Source organism: Delphinapterus leucas, chromosome 8, assembly GCF_059928025.1.
Source record: "Delphinapterus leucas isolate spDelLeu-1000000601 "Yukka" chromosome 8, BTC_Dleu_Yukka2, whole genome shotgun sequence".
NCBI classification, from domain to species: Eukaryota; Metazoa; Chordata; class Mammalia; order Artiodactyla; family Monodontidae; genus Delphinapterus; species Delphinapterus leucas.
In genome coordinates this window covers 54,464,017-54,485,798 of record NC_143136.1, presented here as the reverse complement: position 1 = coordinate 54,485,798, position 21,782 = coordinate 54,464,017, and the positions used below count along the sequence as shown (strand labels likewise).

At 38.9% G+C, this 21,782-nt stretch overlaps 1 protein-coding gene across 1 annotated transcript in view; it reads right to left on the bottom strand.

The window, feature by feature from the left end:
- The window catches only part of CCDC141 (coiled-coil domain containing 141), a 209,351-nt gene that overhangs the window by 76,503 nt on the left and 111,066 nt on the right, over positions 1-21,782 (bottom strand). The window contains exon 8 of the mRNA XM_089916618.1: positions 5,381-5,553. Within this exon, the coding sequence (XP_089772744.1) occupies positions 5,381-5,553 (173 nt within the window). The remainder of the gene's footprint in view (positions 1-5,380; positions 5,554-21,782) is intronic.

The window sequence follows — 21,782 nt, the reverse complement described above, 5'->3', positions numbered from 1 at the left end:
GATGCTTGGGAGCACCTGATCTACAAAGACACTCAATAATATTTTGGGAATGAGCAAATGAATGACTGAATGAACCATGCTCTGTCTAAAGTTCATTATCATTCACAATATCAAACAGGGTAAGTAGTGGTAGCCAACATAAATGAAAATCGTGAACAGAGAATGCAAAATCCCAACTTACCCCTGTTTCTATTTCTCTGTAAAATATGAAAAATCAACATTAAATGAATAACAATAAATGTTAGAGCAAAAGGGCAATACTTAAGGTTATATGAAAGCAAAGTATTCAGTCAGGATGAGGTTTATAAGCTTAAGTTCACCACAACAAGGTAGAATAAAAACTGGAACAGGGGCTTCCCTGGTGGCGCAGTGGTTGAGAGTCCACCTGCCGATGCAGGGGACACGGGTTCGTGCCCCGGTCCGGGAAGATCCCACATGCCGTGGAGCAGCTGGGCCCGTGAGCCATGGCCGCTGAGCCTGTGCGTCCGGAGCCTGTGCTCCGCAACGGGAGAGGCCACAACAGTGAGAGGGCCGCGTACCGCAAAAAAAAAAAAAAAAAAAGAAAAAAGAACTGGAACAGTCTTTTATGCAGGAACAGAAATTGAGTCAATGCTGAAGCAAGTTTACCTGTAAATCTTGAATTAATTTTAGGGACAGGAAAAGCCAAATGAATACTTTATAAAGTAGCCTGGTTTTAGTGGGTGTTTCTATGTTTTTGAGTTTTGTATCTTTTTGAATTATAGTTTTATCTGGATATATGCCCAGGAGTGAGACTGCTGGATCATATGGTAGCTTTTTTTTTTAGTTTTTTAAGGAACCTCCATACTGTTCTCCATAGTGGCTGCACCAATTTACATTCCCACCAACAGTGTAGGAGGTTTCCCTTTTCTCCACATCCTCTCCAGCATTTGTTATTTGTAGACTTTTAAAATGACGGCCATTCTGGATGGTGTGAGGTGGTACCTAATTGGAGTTTTGATTTGCATTTCTCTAATAATTAGCGATGTTGAACATCTTTTCATGTGCCTGTTGGCCATCTGTATGTCTTCTTTGGAGAAATGTCTATCTAGGTCTTCTGCCCATTTTTCGATTGGGTTGTTTGTTTTTTTGTTATCGAGTTGTATGAGCTGTTTGTATATTTTAGAAATTAAGCTCTTGTTGATCTCATTATTTGCAAACGTTTTTTCCCAGTTCATAGGTTGTCTTTTGTTTATGGTTTCCTTGTTTTTGAGTTCTGAATTGGTAGCTCACTGAGAACACAAAAAAGGAGGTTCCTCGTTTTTGCCCAATTATGGAAAACTTCACCCTCACACAAGGTCTCCGACCCAGCACTTCCAATCACCACAGCTTCCTGTGGCTTAATAAATGCATTATTCTGCTTGGCAGCAGGGTAACTTTGGGCTACCTTTACACTCAGTGCTCAGAGATGATGCCAAGCAAGGCCTAAGAGGAGGTGAGGGGGCCGGAATCCAGAGCTTTCAACCTCACTGTAAGCCTGGTTTGACCATTATCAGATCCCATGATAGGTAACTCGCATCATAACTAAATGCAAACGAACGCGCTAAAATGCCTTTGATGTTAAAGTGTACTTAGGTTATGTCACAGATATCACACTCTGAAAAGATAATAAACAATTTAACAATGACTCAGAATTATCACCTGAGCATTAGGGAGGAAATAGAAGGGCAAGGAAACATGTAAATAACCATCATTTATCTTGTGAGGCTGCTCCAATTTCAAAGGTATTTGATTCCAGGTTAGAAAAACAGTGTGGATCTGTTCCTAAAATAATTACAAAGTTCTCAGATTTACTGGGAAGCTTCATCTTAGATAAATGTGAACTTCTGAAGTCCTATTTTATTAACTAACTGGAAAAAAATTAGATCTAAGGGTCTCTGAAATTCCTATCTGCCCCAGTACTAAATTTTACCTTTATTACCTCAAGATAAATGTTTATCTGCTCTATTTCTAATATAACCTTCCCCAGTTAGTGAAAATGGATATGATTTGGTACAGCTGACTCTGCCGTAGTCATATGAAGCAACCATGTAACTCTTAATATTTTGCTTTTAAAACTCTTTGTATAGAAGGTAAATAAACAAGTGAACCAATTATTTATCGGGTGCTTTCTGTATGCCAGAGTGGTGTTATCGCATCTGATTAAAACATCCTCTATAAAATGCATATTTCCATTCTACCGATGAGGAAATTGAGGTTCAGAGAAGTTAAAAGTCATGGCATTACTTTGGCTCTCAGAATGCATGAAATAAAACTCCTTTGATACTAAGTCCTAAGCTTCTTATCCACACCAGTTTTCAAATGTCTGATAGTAGGAATTTTAGTGTTTTGTGTCCTAGTAGTGTGGCTGGCATTCAGAAGTCTAGGAAGCCATTGTGATGTTCAGTAACACATACTTTTCTCTGTGGAATTTATGTTTATTTCCATTGTCATTATTCGAAACTCCACCTTCACTCCAGCTGTGGCTGCAACTTGAAATCTCCTTCTGCCTCTCTCCCATGGCGGTGACCCAGGTCGTTGAACAGATAAATCATTTGATGAGGAAGGGAAGCAGGTCCCAAATGGTATGCATGGGATTGAGGTCAGTGACTATGTGTGGCTCTGGTTTGCGACTGAGATTCTAATGTGTTTCAATTCAGCTTCTAATGGATTTCTATTCTACATCTACCCTCTGAATCAAAAATGTTCTTTGCCAAGTAACAATTGCACTTTACCTTCAGTTCTTCCTGCAAAACGGAAATAGTATTGATTTGTAAAATATTGTGAAATCTCAGGGCAACCAAACACCTTGGAACTACTATGAATGCTCATATATCTAGGATGTTGACAGAAATCACACTGCTATTTTTTCTTTTTTTAATCCAGTTACCTACCATTAATTCAAGTTTCTTGAAATGGTCCCTAACTATTACTTCTTCTATTAAGACTCAGTCTGCAACCTGACGAACAGAACTATAGATGTCCCTTTGAAAAACAATATATATGTAAAATTTAAGACTAGAAGGAGCAAGGAAGGCAAAAAGAATGAGACTAGCTAAGTAAACAAACATGTCGACCATTACAAAATGGATGGCCAAAAAGAATCACTAGAATCCTGAAAATAGACTGTAATGTAAAATAAAAGCACTCTCTTATATTTAAGTATTGAAAATAAAGCATTACTGATTAGAACAAACAGGATGAAGTTTAGCAGTAATAACTTGTGACCAGCTTTCCTACTCTTAAGACTTAAGCATCAAAACTAAATACGGAACTTCAGTTTCTGGTCAAGAAGCAGGGACTGGATTTACCCTCATGCCTTAAACAACTCAGACATTGAAGGACAGGTAGCACAGGACAGTGATCCCTGAGAGAAGGGAAATGAATGAGGTGAGCCTTACGATTGCATCAGCCTGCTGTCTGGGAGGTAATTTCCAGACCAAAGCTCAGGGAAGTGGAACAAAACAGAGTCCAAAGGATGTACTGTTTTGAAGATACAGAGATCAGACTCAGGGGAGGTCAAGGCACCTAGAATTTCTGGGGCAGCGTATCAGTGACAGATCTTCAGATCTGGGGAGGGGTCTATGGCTGCTTCCTGATCCACCCATGCATGAAAGGAAACTGCCTAAGGTCAGGGAAAGCACCACAAGTAAAGAGTGGCCTGAACAGAGAAATAGTATGTATCTGTGCTTTGAGACCTACTTACTAAACTGACATGAGACCAATTACAACTGGAGACCTCACCACTTAATCCACCATCACATGGTTCAGATCAACGTCAAACAGGTACACTGAGTCCAGGCACAACAAGTCCAGGCACCCCATAGGGTATCTTCTGCCTGGTCCAAGATTCTTATACATTCTAGAAGACTGGACCTGTAGCAGGGGAGGGGAGAAAGGAGCTCTCATACCCATAGGGCCAGACATGAGCACACTGGTTCTCCTAGAGCCGAGTGGACACACCATTACCTGATGCATGACACGGAGCCAAAGTAGGGAAACTTAGTAACTACAGCTATTGTTAGCTTTCCAAAGGTGAGAATTATTTGCCCTTTTCATAGCCTCAGCTTTTTAGCTCCTGCTGGAATATCTTGGATTATTTCTGATCTTGACTTTGCATGGTCCCATAGCAACCATCACAAGCCCTGGTTAAATGTATCTGTCTGGGCTCAGATTATCTTCTGAAAAGAAAATTCCCTAAACCCAAATTTACCAAATCAACACTTGTAAGCATGTCTAAAATAGAGCAGAATGAGGGTTTAAACAGAAATAAAATAATTTTTACCACATTTGACCTATTTCATTGTTCCTCAAATTGAACGTCTTTGAGTTTCAAGGGGATTGTGGATATGGAAGATAAAAACAGGGCTTACCCCATTTGCAGAAATTTTTTTGTCTCTCTCTGTCAAAACATAAGCCCTGCCATCATTTCTTCCTAGTCAGTATCTGTTCCATCATCTCCATTTTGTCTTCCAATCCCTATTCTTGATCATACGTTCTCACTGCATTCTCTTTCTGCTTCTCAAGGTCCTTCTCTCTCCTCATTCCCACCCATCTCTAAGATATACCAGAGTATATCACACTGATATACTCACTGAATGTGCTCATAAAAACAACCCACCCTAGCACACTGGTTAAGAGCAGGTGGTCTAGGATGCACTAGACCATTAATCTGGATCCATGCACTTGAATTCAAATTCTGGCTCTGCCACTAACTAGCCAGCTGCATGACCTTTTGCAAGTTACTTAACCTCTCTGTGTCTCAGTTGCTTGTAAAAAGAGAACATTAATAGTATATTCTATGCCTTGTAGAGTTGCTGTGAGGATTAATGGGATAATGCTTCTAAAGCTGTTGAGACAGTGCCAGGCATGTGGTGGGCTCTCAATTTTTTAAAATGTAATTATTATTAATTAATAATAATGTCATCTTTTACTTAGGGTTTTGCTTGATGAGCCATCAAGCTCATAAATGAAAGGGCATTCTAGAACTTAATTTTTTCCAGAAAGGAAAAAAGGGACAGAGTAGACTCAAGGCTTACGAATTAAAAGGGAGGAAGAAATCCCACGGAGATGCTAGGATATAAAAAGTATACAGAAGGAAAGTTCTGTCTCTTCTTTTGTTCTTTCCCTCCTCCCTCCTCAGAAACTCATAGAAAGAAAGCTTTAGCATCTTCAGGTCCTCAGGTCAGAATATAGCCTCACTTCTGGATGAGCAATGCTGTGTTCAGAATTACTGTTGACCAAAATTCAATAGATACTTTTAAGCCATGTCATAATGCAGTAAAACATCAGAAGTAGGGACAAAAAATCATGCAACTTATTTTTTAACAGACTGTGGAAACTGTGAAAAAGCTTGTCACACTGAGGAATAGACTTCACTTACCTGCAGGAGGCTAGTTGGTTGATTAAGGCTTGTCCCTCCTGCAAAGCATCAGCTGTGCAGTCTTTAATTTCTCTGTGTAATTCCTCATGCCTCGCTGCCAAGACAGGCAGACTTAAACCCTCTGATTTAAGGAGCTTAAGGTAAGCTTCAACTCTTCCAAGTACATCAAATGCCTGCCAAAGAAAACATACTTTCATTTTCTGCTCATCTACTTTAAAGTCTACATCAATGTGCACACAAAATACTAGAGATTAAACCAGCCTGTTCAATTTATTGGTTTGATCATAACCAAAAACAACAATCTGAGTCTTAGAAAATAGCTGTGTAGCTTTAAGGCTCCGTTTAGGGAAACTGATCATAGTTTAGTTCAGCACAGATAAATGTCAACCCCATAAAATTACCAAAATGGTTTACATTGAGAATGTACCTATACAACACAGTTATAACTATATAAAATTTGGAGAGCCAGGTTTATTTTTTGCACATTCTGTACTGGATACAACTAACGGATGAGATGTTTTAAAAATATTATGCAGACTTTCATAACCTGAACATCTCTGTAATCTTCTTTTAAAAAAATTCCCAATAAATTGCACTTTGAACCTGAAACACCATGGGGAAGTATTCAAAAAATTTTGGGACTTTTGTCCCTTGCCTTTCTGAGTAAAAGATCTTCTGCCTGCTCCATCCAAGGCATCCATCTGTCTATAGAGAAGATTGGAATTTGGTTCTGAAACAGTGCAAAGACTAAGACCAAGGTAATATTTAGCTTCTGACATGTAAAACAGGATTATGCAAAAAGAAACATCACCTTGTAAACCAAGATACTGTCTTGAGAGAAGATTTTTGAATTTCTTTATTTTCTTCCTTTATTAGCAGATCAACAACCAGGTATGGGGGATTAAGCTTATAGAATGAACACAGAGTAGAGAGGAGCTATCCTTTTGGCCATTAAGGCCTAGTTGGCATTAAGAAGGGGGAATATATGATATAAAAGCAGTAAAAGAAGACTGTGGCAATATGAGGAAAAGAGAGATCAGAGTGCCATGGTCTTCATGGGTTCTTGATAGCCCATCTGTGAACTTGGGCCTGGAGAGCAGGAGATGAGTTAGGTAAGTTGAAGAGAAGATGAACAGCAAGGGAGCTCTTGCCACGTTGCCCTCTGGCTGTACTGGAAGAAGCCACCTTACAGGGTGTTCCACACCACTCTGAAGAACAGTCCTATCCCAGGAAGCTTGACTGGGCCACCATCAGCAGGGGCGTGAAGCCTAGCCTTCCTGGGTTGTTACAGTGGAAGCCAGTGAGCTCATCAGGGGCCACCAGGTCAACTAGGAAGACCCCACAATGAGAGCAATGTTCTCGTGAGTCGGCTACCACTGAGAACTGAGAGAGACCAGAGAGGGGAGCAAGGCTGGGTTGATGCTGAGGGAACACAGTTTAAGCCAAATGTAGAGGCTACAGCCGTGGACCTGTGTAACAGCACCCATACCTCTGCACCTGGCCACCTTTGAAGGGAGTGCGTTGTTGTTATTTTTTTTAACTTTATTGAAGTATAGTTGATTTACAATGTTGTGTCAATTTCTGCTGTTCAGCAAAGTGATTCAGTTATATATATATATATGGTTTATCACAGGATATTGAATATAGTTCCCTGTGTATATAGTAAGAACTTGTTTATCCATGCTATATACAATAGTTTGCATCTGCTAATCCCAAACTGCCAATCCTTCCCTCCTCCACCCCGCTTGCCCCTTGGTAACCACAAGTCTATTCTCTATGTCTTTGAGTCTGTTTCTGTCTCATAGATAAGTTCGTTTGTGTCGTATTTTACATTCCACATATAAGTGATGTCATATGATATTTGTCTTTTTCTTACTTACTTCACTTAGTATGATAATCTCTAGGTCTATCCACATTGTTGTAAATGGCATTATTTCATTCTTTTTTATGGCTGAGTAATATTCCACTGTGTATATGTGCCACATCTTCTTTATCCATTCATCTGTCAATGGATATTTAGGTTGTTTCCATGACCTGGCTATTGTAAATAGTGCTGCTATGAACATTGGGGTGCAGGTATCTTTTCAAATTATAGTTTTGTCTGGATATATGCCCAGGAGTGAGATTGCTGCATCAGATGGCAACTCTATTTTTAGTTTTTTAAGGAACCACCATACTGTTCTCCATAGTGGCTGTAGCAGTTTACATTCCCACCAACAGTGCAAGAGGGTTCCCTTTTCTCCACACCAAAGGGAGTGAGCTTTAATGGCAGAATTGGAACTGGACAAAATTTGAATTTACAAATGAAATCTTTCAGATACTGTCATATGACTTATATGTTGAGATTCTGTTTTCCCACCAATGTCCTCATGTCTTCTGAATCTGCATTTACTGAGAGTGTATAAAGCAAATTCATTCCCATTTATTTAGTAGATGATAGGAAGTAATACAAATAATCACTACAGTTTAATGAGAACTATGTGCTTCTTCTCTACTTCGTGTTTCACAATTACTTTTCATTTCGTCAACAAATATTCCTGATCGTCTGCTGAGTTCCAGGCATATTGTTCTTAAGAGCCATGGGAGGCAGCAAGAAATTATCCCCTTTATATGAATGAGAAAACTGTGTCTCAGAGAAGTTAAATAAATTTCACCAAGTCACACTGTGCTAAGGGACAGATTTGGTATTTGTACTCAATCTGTCTGGCCCCGAGGGCTCTGCTCTTAAATCCTGGGCTATGGTGCTATGTAGCAAAGGATTTCTATGGCAGGCTTATGAGAGAGGGGCATTTCCAAGAAGACCGTTAATCTTAGGTGGAAAAGGTAGGATTTAAAAACTTACTTTTTGTAAACAGTGTCTACTTTTCCTTCTTACAGGTGAGAAAGGATACAGAGAAAGATTGAGCTATTTCTCTTATGTTTATAGGACTGTAAAAGAAAGACAGCTTTATTAAAGAAACTTTGAACCTGAAGAACTCTTCCTTATCTGATTCTTTTTCTTTCCTGCAGTTGGCAACAGAGCCAAATGTCTCAAGATGCTGATGTTAGAAAAGATGATTTGAATTGCTTCCTGGATCTTTCCATAACACACTGAAACACCACTAGGCAATAACCACTGTTTCTGGAATTTTCTTTTATATTTTTAATTTTATTGCTTATTTTGAATAAATTGGAGTCCCTTGTTAATCAAGGGTTAGTTTTAAAGCCAGTGCCTAAAGTAAAAATCTGGTGTAGTCAAAATAATCATGAACTCGCTTAAGTCATGCTTAAAGTTTAATATATGCTTATAGTAATACATACTCACACTTAGGACTGAGAGCCTCCGAGCTAGGATAAAGGAAGAAATAAGGATAAATCTATACTTAGATGTCAGGACATTCACTTCATTCTTTCTTTAAGATAATTCTCAAGCTCTTACTGTGAATGGGGAAGGGATACAGACTTCAAAAGTGCTTTTTCTTGCCTGTAAGTTTAAGTCCATTCTATCTTAATATTAAGCCATTATAACCTTAATAAATATCATGTTTATTATTGAGAATTAAAGAAGGAAAACATATGAAAGTAACAAGGGCACGATGGTGGAAATGTAGTAAGTACTCAGAAAATATTTGCTGGTTCTTACTCTAAATCTTGATTGATCAGACACATCTTTGAAAAATCACTGAGAAGAGGATGGCCACCTGCTGCCTGTCACTCATCCTACGTGGCTTTTTCTCCTTGTGTCCCCACTGAACAGCTGCTACTCTCAGATCCTTGGTCACTGGTCTCATCTTCATAGGAGTTAGATTCTAAAGCCACGTGTACATTAAACGCATGTGTGATGTGACTCCACCCTATTCCTGAAGGTTATCATAAAAGTATCATTTCCTAATGGCACGGAAATAAATTGAAGAGCTAAACATTCACTAGAAGGAGGAGGTGGTAGATCAAGGACCAGTATAACCCATAACTTAGAATTAAGATAGCCAGATTTTCTTCCAGAGCTTTTTCTCAGAAATATCAAAGTGTCAGGAAAGTATTTATGAATTGCTCTATGTATCACACTTAAGAGAACTATAGCAGTAGAACGGAGGTGAGTGATTTCTTTCCTTCATTAGCTCAACGAGTATATTTACAAAGATCTACTATAGGTAAGATGGGCTGGATGCTGTAAGAGAGCTTATTCCTTACCCTTAATCCTAACTTAACCCTAATGGGAATAATCTACAGACACAGATATAGTTAAATTTCTTAATTTTAAGAAGAGACCTCTTTCAAGATTATACTGTCTGTGATTGTCTGAATCATATGCAAAGCTTGTTTCTCTTATTCCCACATAGAAAATGATCTAAGTATCATTGTTCTCACTTAATCTACCCCCAGAATAGAACTGACTGCTTGTGTATTTACCAGATCCGTAAGGAACCTGATATACTGGATCCAGTCTGGAAAGAGTCTCTTTGTTGCACACATGCTACAGAACAGGTTATTTCCAGCAAGAACACTGTGGCCTCCACATAAATGCCTTTGGAATTCATATTTTACATTTAGGTTTTTGTCCTTCACATCCCCCTCTTTCTTCAAACCTTGTGTGAAGGTCAAATAGAGGTTTTATGAGTGGACTGGAATAAACAAGGATATAGGCACAAGGATAATAGTTTCTCCCTCTAGGTTCTAGCTCTTCTTGGCTATTTTATATGGCACCACTCAGTCCTCAAGCAGACAAGGAGGAGATGAATCAGCTCTTTTGGCCCTGGCTTGGGAAAGAGTAAGGAGTTGCTTAGGTTTTGTGTTCTAAGATGCTAATAAATATCTTTCCTTTTTCCCTTGTGAAGCACAGGATCCCAAGCAGGCTGCACCAAATCAAACAGAGGTGATATCAAGACTTGGCACATTTGATTCCTTTAAAAATATCTATGAGATTAATATGCTTAGCAGGAACCATGAATCATGCAGCATAATTCTTATATCGTGCTGTTTCACAAAGATGTTTAATAAGTAATATTGTTTACTTCCTGACTAATTTGAAGAGAATCAACATTAAAAGAAAGAAAACAAAAACCACTGTAGAACCCTGAACATTTCCTTTCACGAATCCCAAGGCTGGAGAATGAGTTTGGTCAGAACCTTTATAATTACCAAGGATGCAAAACTTAACTCAGCTTCTAATTAGAGCACTGACCTCCACTATCTACAGAGATTCAATTTTCCTCTGGGTTTAGTTTTTTAAAAGACCAAAAGCTTCAGTGTCTTTTCCTAAACATTACCTGAGATAACTTCTGGTGGCTCCCAGTTTGGCAAGCTGATTCCTAGTTCAGGTCCTGTCCAAGATTTCAAATGCCATGAAGACGGGGGCAATAGGGTGATGTAATTTTCAGCTCCTCATACTTGCTGCCTCCTACTACTGCTCTGGCTTATTCCTTGCCTCTTCAAAGTTGCTGCATCTGGTCCCCAGAACTCCCTCCGTGTTACAAGGTTGATCAGTGATGTTACTGAGAGGTGTTTAAAATCACAAGTACCTAAAGCAGGGTTTTACCTCACAATTTGAAAAGCTAAAAAAAACACTGGACAAGAAGGCGTTTGGGATTGAAAGTGGAATGTATCTGAAGCCTTTGATTAACAAGGAATTGGAGGAACTTTATATATTGACTATTTCTTACTTTTTCTGAGATGAGTCCATCTTAGAGATATATAAACTAGACCCATAAGTAGAACTTTAGCCAGTTAGTCACTTTATAATTTCTGGTTTTCTTTTACGTAAATTGACCCAAATGGTTTTAGGATGATCTTGGGAATATTAACATGGAATATGTCCATTTGCAATGTGCAAAGCACTTTTTTTCCATTTATTCAACAAATGTTTACTGAAATCTATGGAGCAAGTATGAAAATGAACAAAAGCACTGAGGTCATGTTAGAGTGGCGAGTGCAGTATTAAATGCATATATAATGACAAATGATGGCTAGAACGTAGGAGTGCTTGGCTGTTCTATGCACTAGTCATGTATTAACTCATTTAGATAAAGCAAGGACTCTGTGAGGTACATATAATTGTTATTTCTATTTTACAGATTAGAAAGCCAGATGCACAGGAAAGTTAAGTAACTGCCCAAGGTCACAGAGCTAATAAATGTCTGAGACCAGATTCATACCTAGGCAGCCTGGCTCCAAAATCCATTATATTATGTTATAAAAGTGTCATCCTAGCAAATGTTTCTATATATTCACTTAATACTCCACAATTCCATTTATTTATTTACACTCCAATTCTCCCCTGCAAAGATTGTGTACATTTATCACTGATTTTAAGAACTTTCATTACTTTCATTACTGAATGTTCCCTGAAGTAGAATTGTTAGACCATTTTATTTATTTTTACTTTTTTTCCTGTTGGGTGATACAGTTGATTGAAAGGCAAACTCACTTTCTCCAGGAGTTCACTTACACAGAGGTAGCTCCTTAAGAATATCTCTTCCCCATGACAAACCAAGGCAATCAAACCATACCCCAAAGCAGAAACCCAACAGAATAAGGCTATCGGCATTGTCAGATGACACTCAGAAGCAGGAAAAAAAATTATAAAGCTATATGATGACTGTCTCTTCAGCACTGCATTTGGCCACATACTTATTAAATATTTTTTTTCTTTTTAAACTAGCTAAAGAAAATACTCTCGAGCAGGGTTAGTTCTTAAAGCAACAAACAGAAAAAAATACGTATGTGTATATAGTAAAATCAAAGAAGGACAGCACGTCAGAGCTGGCGAGGACCTTGAGCCAGCTCAAGGCCAGTGGCAGATGACATCCTCATCAACGTCACCTGCCACTCTGAGCGCAGGACTCTCAAGGTCACCCCGTCAAGGTGTTAGACCATTTTAGAAAAGAGTAAACTCAAGCTCAAAATGTAAATTGATTCGTCACATAGCCAATCATTTATTCATTCATTCAACAAAATGTTTTGAACACTAGGTGTCATAAAGATGATTAAGACAATCTCTCTCTAAGGACCACAGAGAAATACTATGGGAATAATAAGAAATAAGCAATGAATGCTGCCTAAAGACCTCTCAGAGGAGGTGATACGGGTGATGACAAGTCTCTTTCTACATCACTACCCTCCTTCTCAGATATGACACGGAGAATGAACTTGAAATTTGTGTTCCTGTGTATTAAAGTAATTAATCTCTGCTCTTCCAAAATGATCTAATCCCAACTACCTTGGATCAATATAATCTCTTATGAACAATATAATGTAGTTAGTTGGCCTTGAAACTCCACAGTTTCTAATATTCCACTGCTTTAACTCATTCAAATAATTATTGAGCATCTACTACCTGGAGGACACTGTTCTAGGTGTTCTGGTGAACACAAAGTAAAATTGACATGTTACTTGCCCTGAAGGAATTTTAATTTAGCAAAGGGAAGTAAATCTACCCAGAAATATCTGTAATACAAGGAAGAATATACTTACTGCCAATGGAGGGGAGCAACAGACTGAAATTATGCATAGAAGGGAAACAAATTAATACATTCATACCTTAGAATTCAGTTGATAGCTTTATTGTGAAAGATATTCATGAGTGAGTGACAACAAAACTGATTGTCTTGATGATAAGACTATTAAATGTAGACTGAGTTGTGGGCTTTCATGAGAAATGTAAGATGTTAAAGGTATTCCTTGATTTTGATATTTTTTCTATCTTAGATAGATATTTAATAATTGTATGTTAATAGTTTAGCCATCTTTATAAAATGTTTACTGTGGTTTAAATAGCCTGTCCCTCGAAGTGAGAGCGTGGCATGGACATATATACACTACCAAATGTAAAATAGCTGGTGGGAAGCAGCTGCATAGCACAGGGAGGTCAGCTCGGTGCTCTGTGATCACCTAGAGGGGCAGGATAGGGAGGGTGGGAGGGAGATGCAAGAGGGAGGAGATATGGGGATATATGTACACATATAGCTGATTCACTTTGTTATACAGCAGAAACGAACACACCATTGTAAAGCAATTATACTCCAAAAAAGATGTTAAATAAATAAATAAATAAATAGCCTGTCCTTGAGCTCTAAAACCACAAGTTTTAAAACCATCCTCAGAGGGATCACAGGAGCAGATTAAATTAAGATATCATCTGCGTCTACAGGAGGAGGTTTGCCTCTTGATGATTTTTGCAAGACCTTAATATCTCTGCATATTTAAGGACAGGTTTAGCATAAGATAGAAACTTCCTAGCATGCTATTCAAGACCGTTCCTGACCCCTTGCCTCTTCTACCACTTTTTGCCTCTCATCACTCCCAGCTTATACCCTACACTCCTGGCAAAATAAATTACCTGAGGTTCCCCAAACAACATTATACCATGTAGCCTTCCCCTAATTCCTTCTTGCCCAGCCTTCCAAATTTAGCTCACTGGTCCCTCCTCTAAGAGAAGACTTGCTTGACACTTACCCTGGGTCAGGTTAAGGATCTCTTCTGTGTTCCCTAATGCTCTAGGCTTACTCCATCATGGCTCTTCCCACAGCACACGACACTTCCGTTTCCTTGTCTCTCCTCTAAACAAGGCTGATGGGGTCTTAAAGGCAAGGATCATATCTTTCACTGCTTTAGCTCAAGTACCCATATGACGCATGACAACATACTAGCTGAAGGCAAAGGTGGAAGAAGGGAGGGAATAAAAGCAAGTTGCTTTTCTAAGAGAAACGGAAGTTGTTCTGGAAGTGAGAAATTGGAGACAGGCTGCTTAAGAGTTATGAAACTGAAAGTAATTATACTTTCCTTGATGTCTAGTGACAATTAGCTTAATTTCTTGAATTCATTTCTGTCACTTCAACAAATTCCTTCTGGATAATATTTTTTGGATCTTCTACTTGGACAGGTTTCTTCTTTCAATCTGTAGTACAACTGGTCCATTTTAGTTAATTGTTTCTCACATCTTGGCTAAAATGTATCTATTTTGAAAAAGGTAGAATAGTGTGTATATAAATTTTTAAAAATGTATCAAACTCAGTGATTAATTACTTTGTTTTTGTCTGAAACAATAATGTTGCTGTAGGCATTACTGTTTGGTATCACTGTAAATATCTTTAAAAAGCAACATCATCTTTTTAAAAGACATCAACTTTTCAGCAGTGATGGCAGACGCAGTAGAAGCCATAACAATTATTATATTTCAAAGTGCTTCTGTTATGTTCCTCTGGCTGACCCAACTTTTGCTTCACCTGTGCTTTAAGGCCGATCACCCAAGAACCAGACCATGTAGTTTTGACCTCGGTCTCCTCTGCTTTCCCCAATGGAATCATATGGCTGGGAATGGAAAGCATGGGAATGAAACTCTGTGACCCATCAGTCATGTTTTACAGCTTTAGGTTCAATCATCGTTGTCATATAAATACAGGCTCATACTGTTCTTCTCTTGAAATATATTATATATATTTATCTCTGATTCAAACCACATTCCCTAAACAATGATAAATAGATTTTGGGTGATCAATATTAACCAGAGCTTCTTTTTTGTGAACATGCTAGAAATATAATAAATGAGATCATCTATAATCATGAAAGATGAAAATTTGAGGGGATCAAAATGAGTTACGATAACAGGTGCTATGTTCACATTTCATGCATGTCCTCACAACTCTTAGCAACATCTGGTAACCAGGGAAACTCTTCTCCAATCAGCTATCATCCAGTGTTGACAATCAACCCGTACTTGTATTTGTGGCTAAGTGATTTAGCAAATAGGTTCACGGAATGCAGCAGATAACTCTAAAATGAAAAGGGAATATATCGGGTTCTTTGAGTTACATGGCTCAATCTCCACTTGAATCTGGTTTATGAAAAGCATCAGCAGCATTCAGTAAAGTTTCAGGATACAAAATTAATACAGATAAATCTCTTGCTTTTCTATACACTAATAACGAACTATCAGAAAGAGAAAGCAAGAAAACAATCTCATTTAAAATCACATCAAAAAGAACAAAATACCTAGGAATAAACTTAACCAAGGAGGTGAAAGACCTATACTCTGAAAACTACGAAACACTGATAAAGGAAATTGAAGATGCTACAAAGAAATGGAAAGACATTCCATTTTCTTGGATTGGAGGAATTAATATTATTAAAATGTCTATACTACCCAAAGTAATCTACAGATTTAATGTAATCAATACGACATTCTTCACAGAACTAGAACAAATAATCCTAAAATTTATATGAAACCACAAAAGACCCTGAATTGCCAAAGAAATCTTGAGAAAAAAGAACAAAGCTGGAAATATCATGCTCCCTGATTCGGACTACATGTTACAAAGCTGCGTAAACAAAACAGCATGATACTAGCACAAAAACACATACATAGATCAATGGAACAGAATAGAGAGCCCAGAAATAAACCCACACACCGATGGTCAATTAATCTACAACAATGGAGACAAAAATATACAGTGGATAAAAGACAGTCTCTTTAATAAGTGGTGCTGGGAAAACTAAACAGCTGCATGCAAAAGAATGAGATTAGAACATTTCCTCACACCATATACAAAAATAAAATCAAAATGGATTAAAGACCTAAATGTATGACCTGAAATCATAAAACTCCTGGAAGAGAACATAGGCAGAACACTCTTTGACATAAATCATAGCAATATTGTTTTGGATCTGTCTCCAAAGGCAAAGGAAACAAAAGCAAAAAAAAAACCCACCAAATTGGGACCTAATTAAACTTAAAAACTTTTACACAGAAAAGGAAACCATCAACAATAGAAAAAGGCAACTTACTGAATGAGAGAAAATATTTGGAAACGATATGATCGATATGAGGTTAATATCCAAAATATACAAACAGCTGATATAATTCAATATCAAAATAATCTGATAATAAATGGGTAGAAGACCTGAATATACATTTTTCCAAAGAAGACATACAGGTGGCCAACAGGCACATGAAAAGATGCTCAACATCACTAATCATCAGAGAAATGCAAATCAAAACTACAATGAGATATCACCTCACACCTGTTCGAATGGCCATCATCAAAAAGGCCACAAATAACAAAAGTTGGTGAGGACGTGGAGAAAAGGGAACTCCTATGCACTGTTGGTGGGAATGTAAACTGGTGCAGCCACTATGGAAAACAGTATGGAGGTTCCTCAAAAAACTAAAAATAGAAGATGGCAGAAGAGTAAGATGCGGAGATCACCTGCCTCCCCACAGATACATCAGAAATACATCTATACGTGGAACAGCTCCTACAGAACACCTACTGAACGCTGGCAGAAGACCTCAGACCTCCCAAAAGGCAAGAAACTCCCCACGTACCTGGGTAGGGCAGAAGAAAAAAGAATAAACAGAGACAAAAGAATAGGGATGGGACCTGCACCAGTGGGAGGGAGCTGTGAAGGAGGAAAGGTTTCCACACACTAGGAAGCCCCTTCGCGGGTGGAGACTGTGGGTGGCAGAGGTGGAAAGCTTCGGAGCCGCGGAGGAGAGCACAGCAACAGGGGTGCGGACGGCAAAGCAGAGAGACTCCCACACAGAGGATCAGGGCCGACCGGCACTCACCAGCCCGAGAGGCTTGTCTGCTCCCCCACCGGGGTGGGCGGGGCTGGGAGCTGAGGCTCGGGCTTGGGTCAGAGCGCAGAGAGAGGACTGGGGTTGGCGGCGTGAACACAGCCTGCAGGGTGCTGGTGCACCACGGCTAGCCGGGAGGGAGTCCGGGGAAAAGTCTGGACCTGCCGAAGAGGCAAGAGACTTTTTCTTCCCTCCTTGTTTCGTGGTGCGCGAGGAGAGGGGATTAAGAGCGCTGCTTAAAGGAGCTCCAGAGACGGATGCGAGCCACGGCTAACAGCGCGGACCCCAGAGACGGGCATGAGACGCTAAGACTGCTGCTGCCGCCACCAAGAAGCCTGTGTGCGAGCACAGGCCACTCTCCACACCTCCCTTCCGGGGAGCCTGTGCAGCCAGCCACTGCCAGGGTCCCGGGATCCAGGGACAACTTCCCTGGGAGAACGCACGGCGTGCCTCAGGCTGGTGCAACGTCATAACCGGCCTCTGTCACCGCAGGCCCGCCCCGCACTCCATTCCCCTCCCTCCACCCCTGCCTGAGTGAGCCAGAGCCCCCGAATCAGCAGCTCCTTTAACCCCGTCCTGTCTGAGCGAAGAACAGACGCCCTCCGGTGACCTACATGCAGAAGTGGGGCCAAATCCAAAGCTGAACCCCGGGGGCTGTGCAAACAAAGAAGAGAAAGGGAAATCTCTCCCAGCAGCCTCAGGAGCAGCGGATTAAATCTCCACAATCAATTTGATATACCCTGCATCTGTGGAATACATGAATAGACAAGGAATCATTCCAAATTGAGGAGGTGGACTTTAAGAGCAAGATTTATGATTTTTTCCCCTTTTCCTCTTTTTGTGAGTGTGTATGTATATGCTTCTATGTGAGATTTTGTCTGTATAGCTTTGCTTTCACCATTTGTCCTAGGGTTCTATCCATCCGGGTTTTTTTTTTACTTAAAAAAATTTTTTTTTCTTAATAATTATTTTATTTTAATAACTTTATTTTCTCTTTATTTTATTTCATCCTCTTTCTTTCTACTTATTTTCTCTTTATTTTATTTCATCCTCTACTTTCTACTTTCTACCTCTTTCTGAGCCGTGTGGATGAAAGGCTCTTGGTGCTGCAGCCAGGAGTCAGTGCTGTGCCTCTGAGGTGGGAGAGCCAACTTCAGGACACTGGTCCACAAGAGACCGCTCAGCTCCACGTAATATCAAATGGCAAAAATCTCCTAGAGATCTCCATCTCAACACCAACACCCAGCTTCACTCAACGACCAGCAAACTACAGTGCTAGACACCCTATGCCAAACAACTAGCAAGACAGGAACACAACCCCACCCATTAGCAGAGAGGCTGCCTAAAACCATAATAAGTCCACAGACACCCCAAAACACACCACCAGACGTGGACCTGCCCACCAGAAAGACAAGATCCAGCCTCATCCACCAGAACACAAGCACTAGTCCCCTCCACCAGGAAGCCTATACAACCCACTGAACCAACTTTAGACACTGGGAACACACACCAAAAACAACGGGAACTACAAACCTGCAGCCTGCAAAAAGGAGACCCCAAACACAGTAAGAGAAGAAAAATGAGAAGACAGAAAAACACACAGCAGATGAAGGAGCAAGATAAAAACCCACCAGACCTAACAAATGAAGAGGAAATAGGCAGTCTACCTGAAAATGAATTCAGAATAATGATAGTAAAGATGATCCAAAATCTTGGAAATAGAATAGAGAAAATGCAAGAAACATTTAACAAGGACCTAGAAGAACTAAAGATGAAACAAGCAAAGATGAACAACACAATAAATGAAATAAAAAATACTCTAGAAGGGATCAATACCAGAATAACTGAGGCAAAAGAACAGATAAGTAACCTGGAAGATAAATTAGTGGAAATAGCTACTGCAGAGCAGAATAAAGAAAAAAGAATGAAAAGAACTGAGGACAGTCTCACAGACCTCTGGGACAACATTAAACACACCAACATTCAAATTATAGGGGTTCCAGAAGAAGAAGAGAAAAAGAAAGGGACTGAGAAAATATTTGAAGAGATTATAGTTGAAAACTCCCCTAATATGGGAAAGGAAATAGTTAATCAAGTCCAGGAAGCACAGAGAGTCCCATACAGGATAAATCCAAGGAGAAATACGCCAAGACACATATTAATCAAACTGTCAAAAATTAAATACAAAGAAAACATATTAAAAGCAGCAAGGGCAAAACAACAAATATCACACAAGGGAATCCCCATAAGGTTAACAGCTGATCGTTCAGCAGAAACTCTGCAAGCCAGAAGGGACTGGCAGGACTTATTTAAAGTGATGAAGGAGAAAAGCCTACAACCAAGATTACTCTACCCAGCAAGGATCTCATTCAGATTTGATGGAGAAATTAAAACCTTTACAGACAAGCAAAAGCTGAGAGAGTTCAGCACCACCAAACCAGCTTTATAACAAATGCTAAAGGATCTTCTCTAGGGAAGAAACACAAGAGAAGGAAAAGACCTACAATAACAAACCCAAAACAATTAAGAAAATGGGAATAGGAACATACATATCGATAATTACCTTAAAAGTAAATGGGTTAAATGCTCCCACTAAAAGACACAGACTGGCTGAATGGATACAAAAACAAGACCCATATATATGCTGTCTACAAGAGACCCACTTCAGACCTAGAGACACATACAGACTGAAAGTGAGGGGATGGAAAAAGATATTCCATGCAAATGGAAACCAGAAGAAAGCTGGAGTAGCAATTCTCATATCAGACAAAATAGTCTTCAAAATAAAGACTATTAGAAGAGACAAAGAAGGACACTACATAATGATCAAGGGATTGATCCAAGAAGAAGATATAACAATTGTAAGTATTTATACACCTAACATAGGAGCACCTCAATACATAAGGTAAATTCTAACAGCCATAAAAGGGGAAATCGACAGTAACACATTCATAGTAGGGGACTTTAACACCCCACTTTCACCAATGGACAGATCATCCAAAATGAAAATAAATAAGGAAACACAAGCTTTAAATGATACATTAAACAAGATGGACTTAATTGATATTTATAGGACATTCCATCCAAAAACAACAGAATACACATTTTTCTCAAGTGCTCATGGAATATTCTCCAGGATAGATCATATCTTGGGTCACAAATCAAGCTTTGGTAAATTTAAGAAAATTGAAATTGTATCAAGTATCTTTTCCAACCACTATGCTATGAGACTAGATATAAATTACAGGAAAAAATCTGTAAAAAATACCAACACATGGAGGCTAAACAATACACTACTTAATAACGAAGTGATCACTGAAGAAATCAAAGAGGAAATCAAAAAATACCTAGAAACAAATGACAATGAAAACACGACGACCCAAAACCTATGGGATGCAGCAAAAGCAGTTCTAAGAGGGAAGTTTATAGCAATACAATCCTACCTTAAGAAACAGGAAACATCTCGAATAAACAACTTAACCTTGCACCTAAAGCAATTAGAGAAAGAAGAACAAAAAACCCCCAAAGTTAGCAGAAGGAAAGAAATCATAAAGATCAGATCAGAAATAAATGAAAAAGAAATGAAGGAAACGATAGCAAAGATCAATAAAATTAAAGCTGGTTCTTTGAGAACATAAACAAAATTAATAAACCATTAGCCAGACTCATCAAGAAAAAAAGGGAGAAGACTCAAATCAATAGAATTAGAAATGAAAAAGGAGAAGTAACAACTGACACTGCAGAAATACAAAAGATCATGAGAGATTTCTACAAGCAACTCTATGCCAATAAAATGGACAACCTGGAAGAAATGGACAAATTCTTAGAAATGCACAACCTGCCAAGACTGAATCAGGAAGAAATAGAAAATATGAACAGACCAATCACAAGCACTGAAATTGAAACTGTGATTAAAAATCTTCCAACAAACAAAAGCCCAGGACCAGATGGCTTCACAGGCGAATTCTATCAAACATTTAGAGAAGAGCTAACACCTATCCTTCTCAAACTCTTCCAAAATATAGCAGAGGGAGGAACACTCCAAAACTCATTCTATGAGGCCACCATCACCCTGATACCAAAACCAGACAAGGATGTCACAGAGAAAGGAAACTACAGGCCAATGTCACTGATGAACATACATGCAAAAATCCTCAACAAAATACTAGCAAACACAATCCAACAGCACATTAAAAGGATCATGCACCATGATCAAGTGGGGTTTATTTCAGGAATGCAAGGATTCTTCAATATATGCAAATCATTCAATGCGATACACCATATTAATAAATTGAAGGAGAAAAACCATATGGTCATCTCAATAGATGCAGAGAAAGCTTTCGACAGAATTCAACACCCATTTATGATAAAAACCCTCCAAAAAGTAGGCATACAGGGAACTTACCTCAACATAATAAAGGCCATATATGACAAACCCACAGCCAACATCATCCTCAATGGTGAAAAACTGAAAGCATTTCCACTAAGATCAGGAACAAGACAAGGTTACCCACTCTCACCACTCTTATTCAACACAGTTTTGGAAGTTTTAGCCACAGCAATCAGAGAAGAAATGGAAATAAAAGGAATCCAAATCGGAAAAGAAGAAGTAAAGCTGTCACTGTTTGCAGGTGACATGATGCTCTACATAGAGAATCCTAAAAATGCTACCAGAAAACTACTAGAGCTAATCAATGAATTTGGTAAAGCAGCAGGATACAAAATTAATGCACAGAAATCTCTGGCATTCCTATACACTAATGATGAAAAATCTGAAAGTGAAATCAAGAAAACACTCCCATTTACCATTGCAACAAAAAGAATAAAATATCTAGGTATAAACCTACTTAA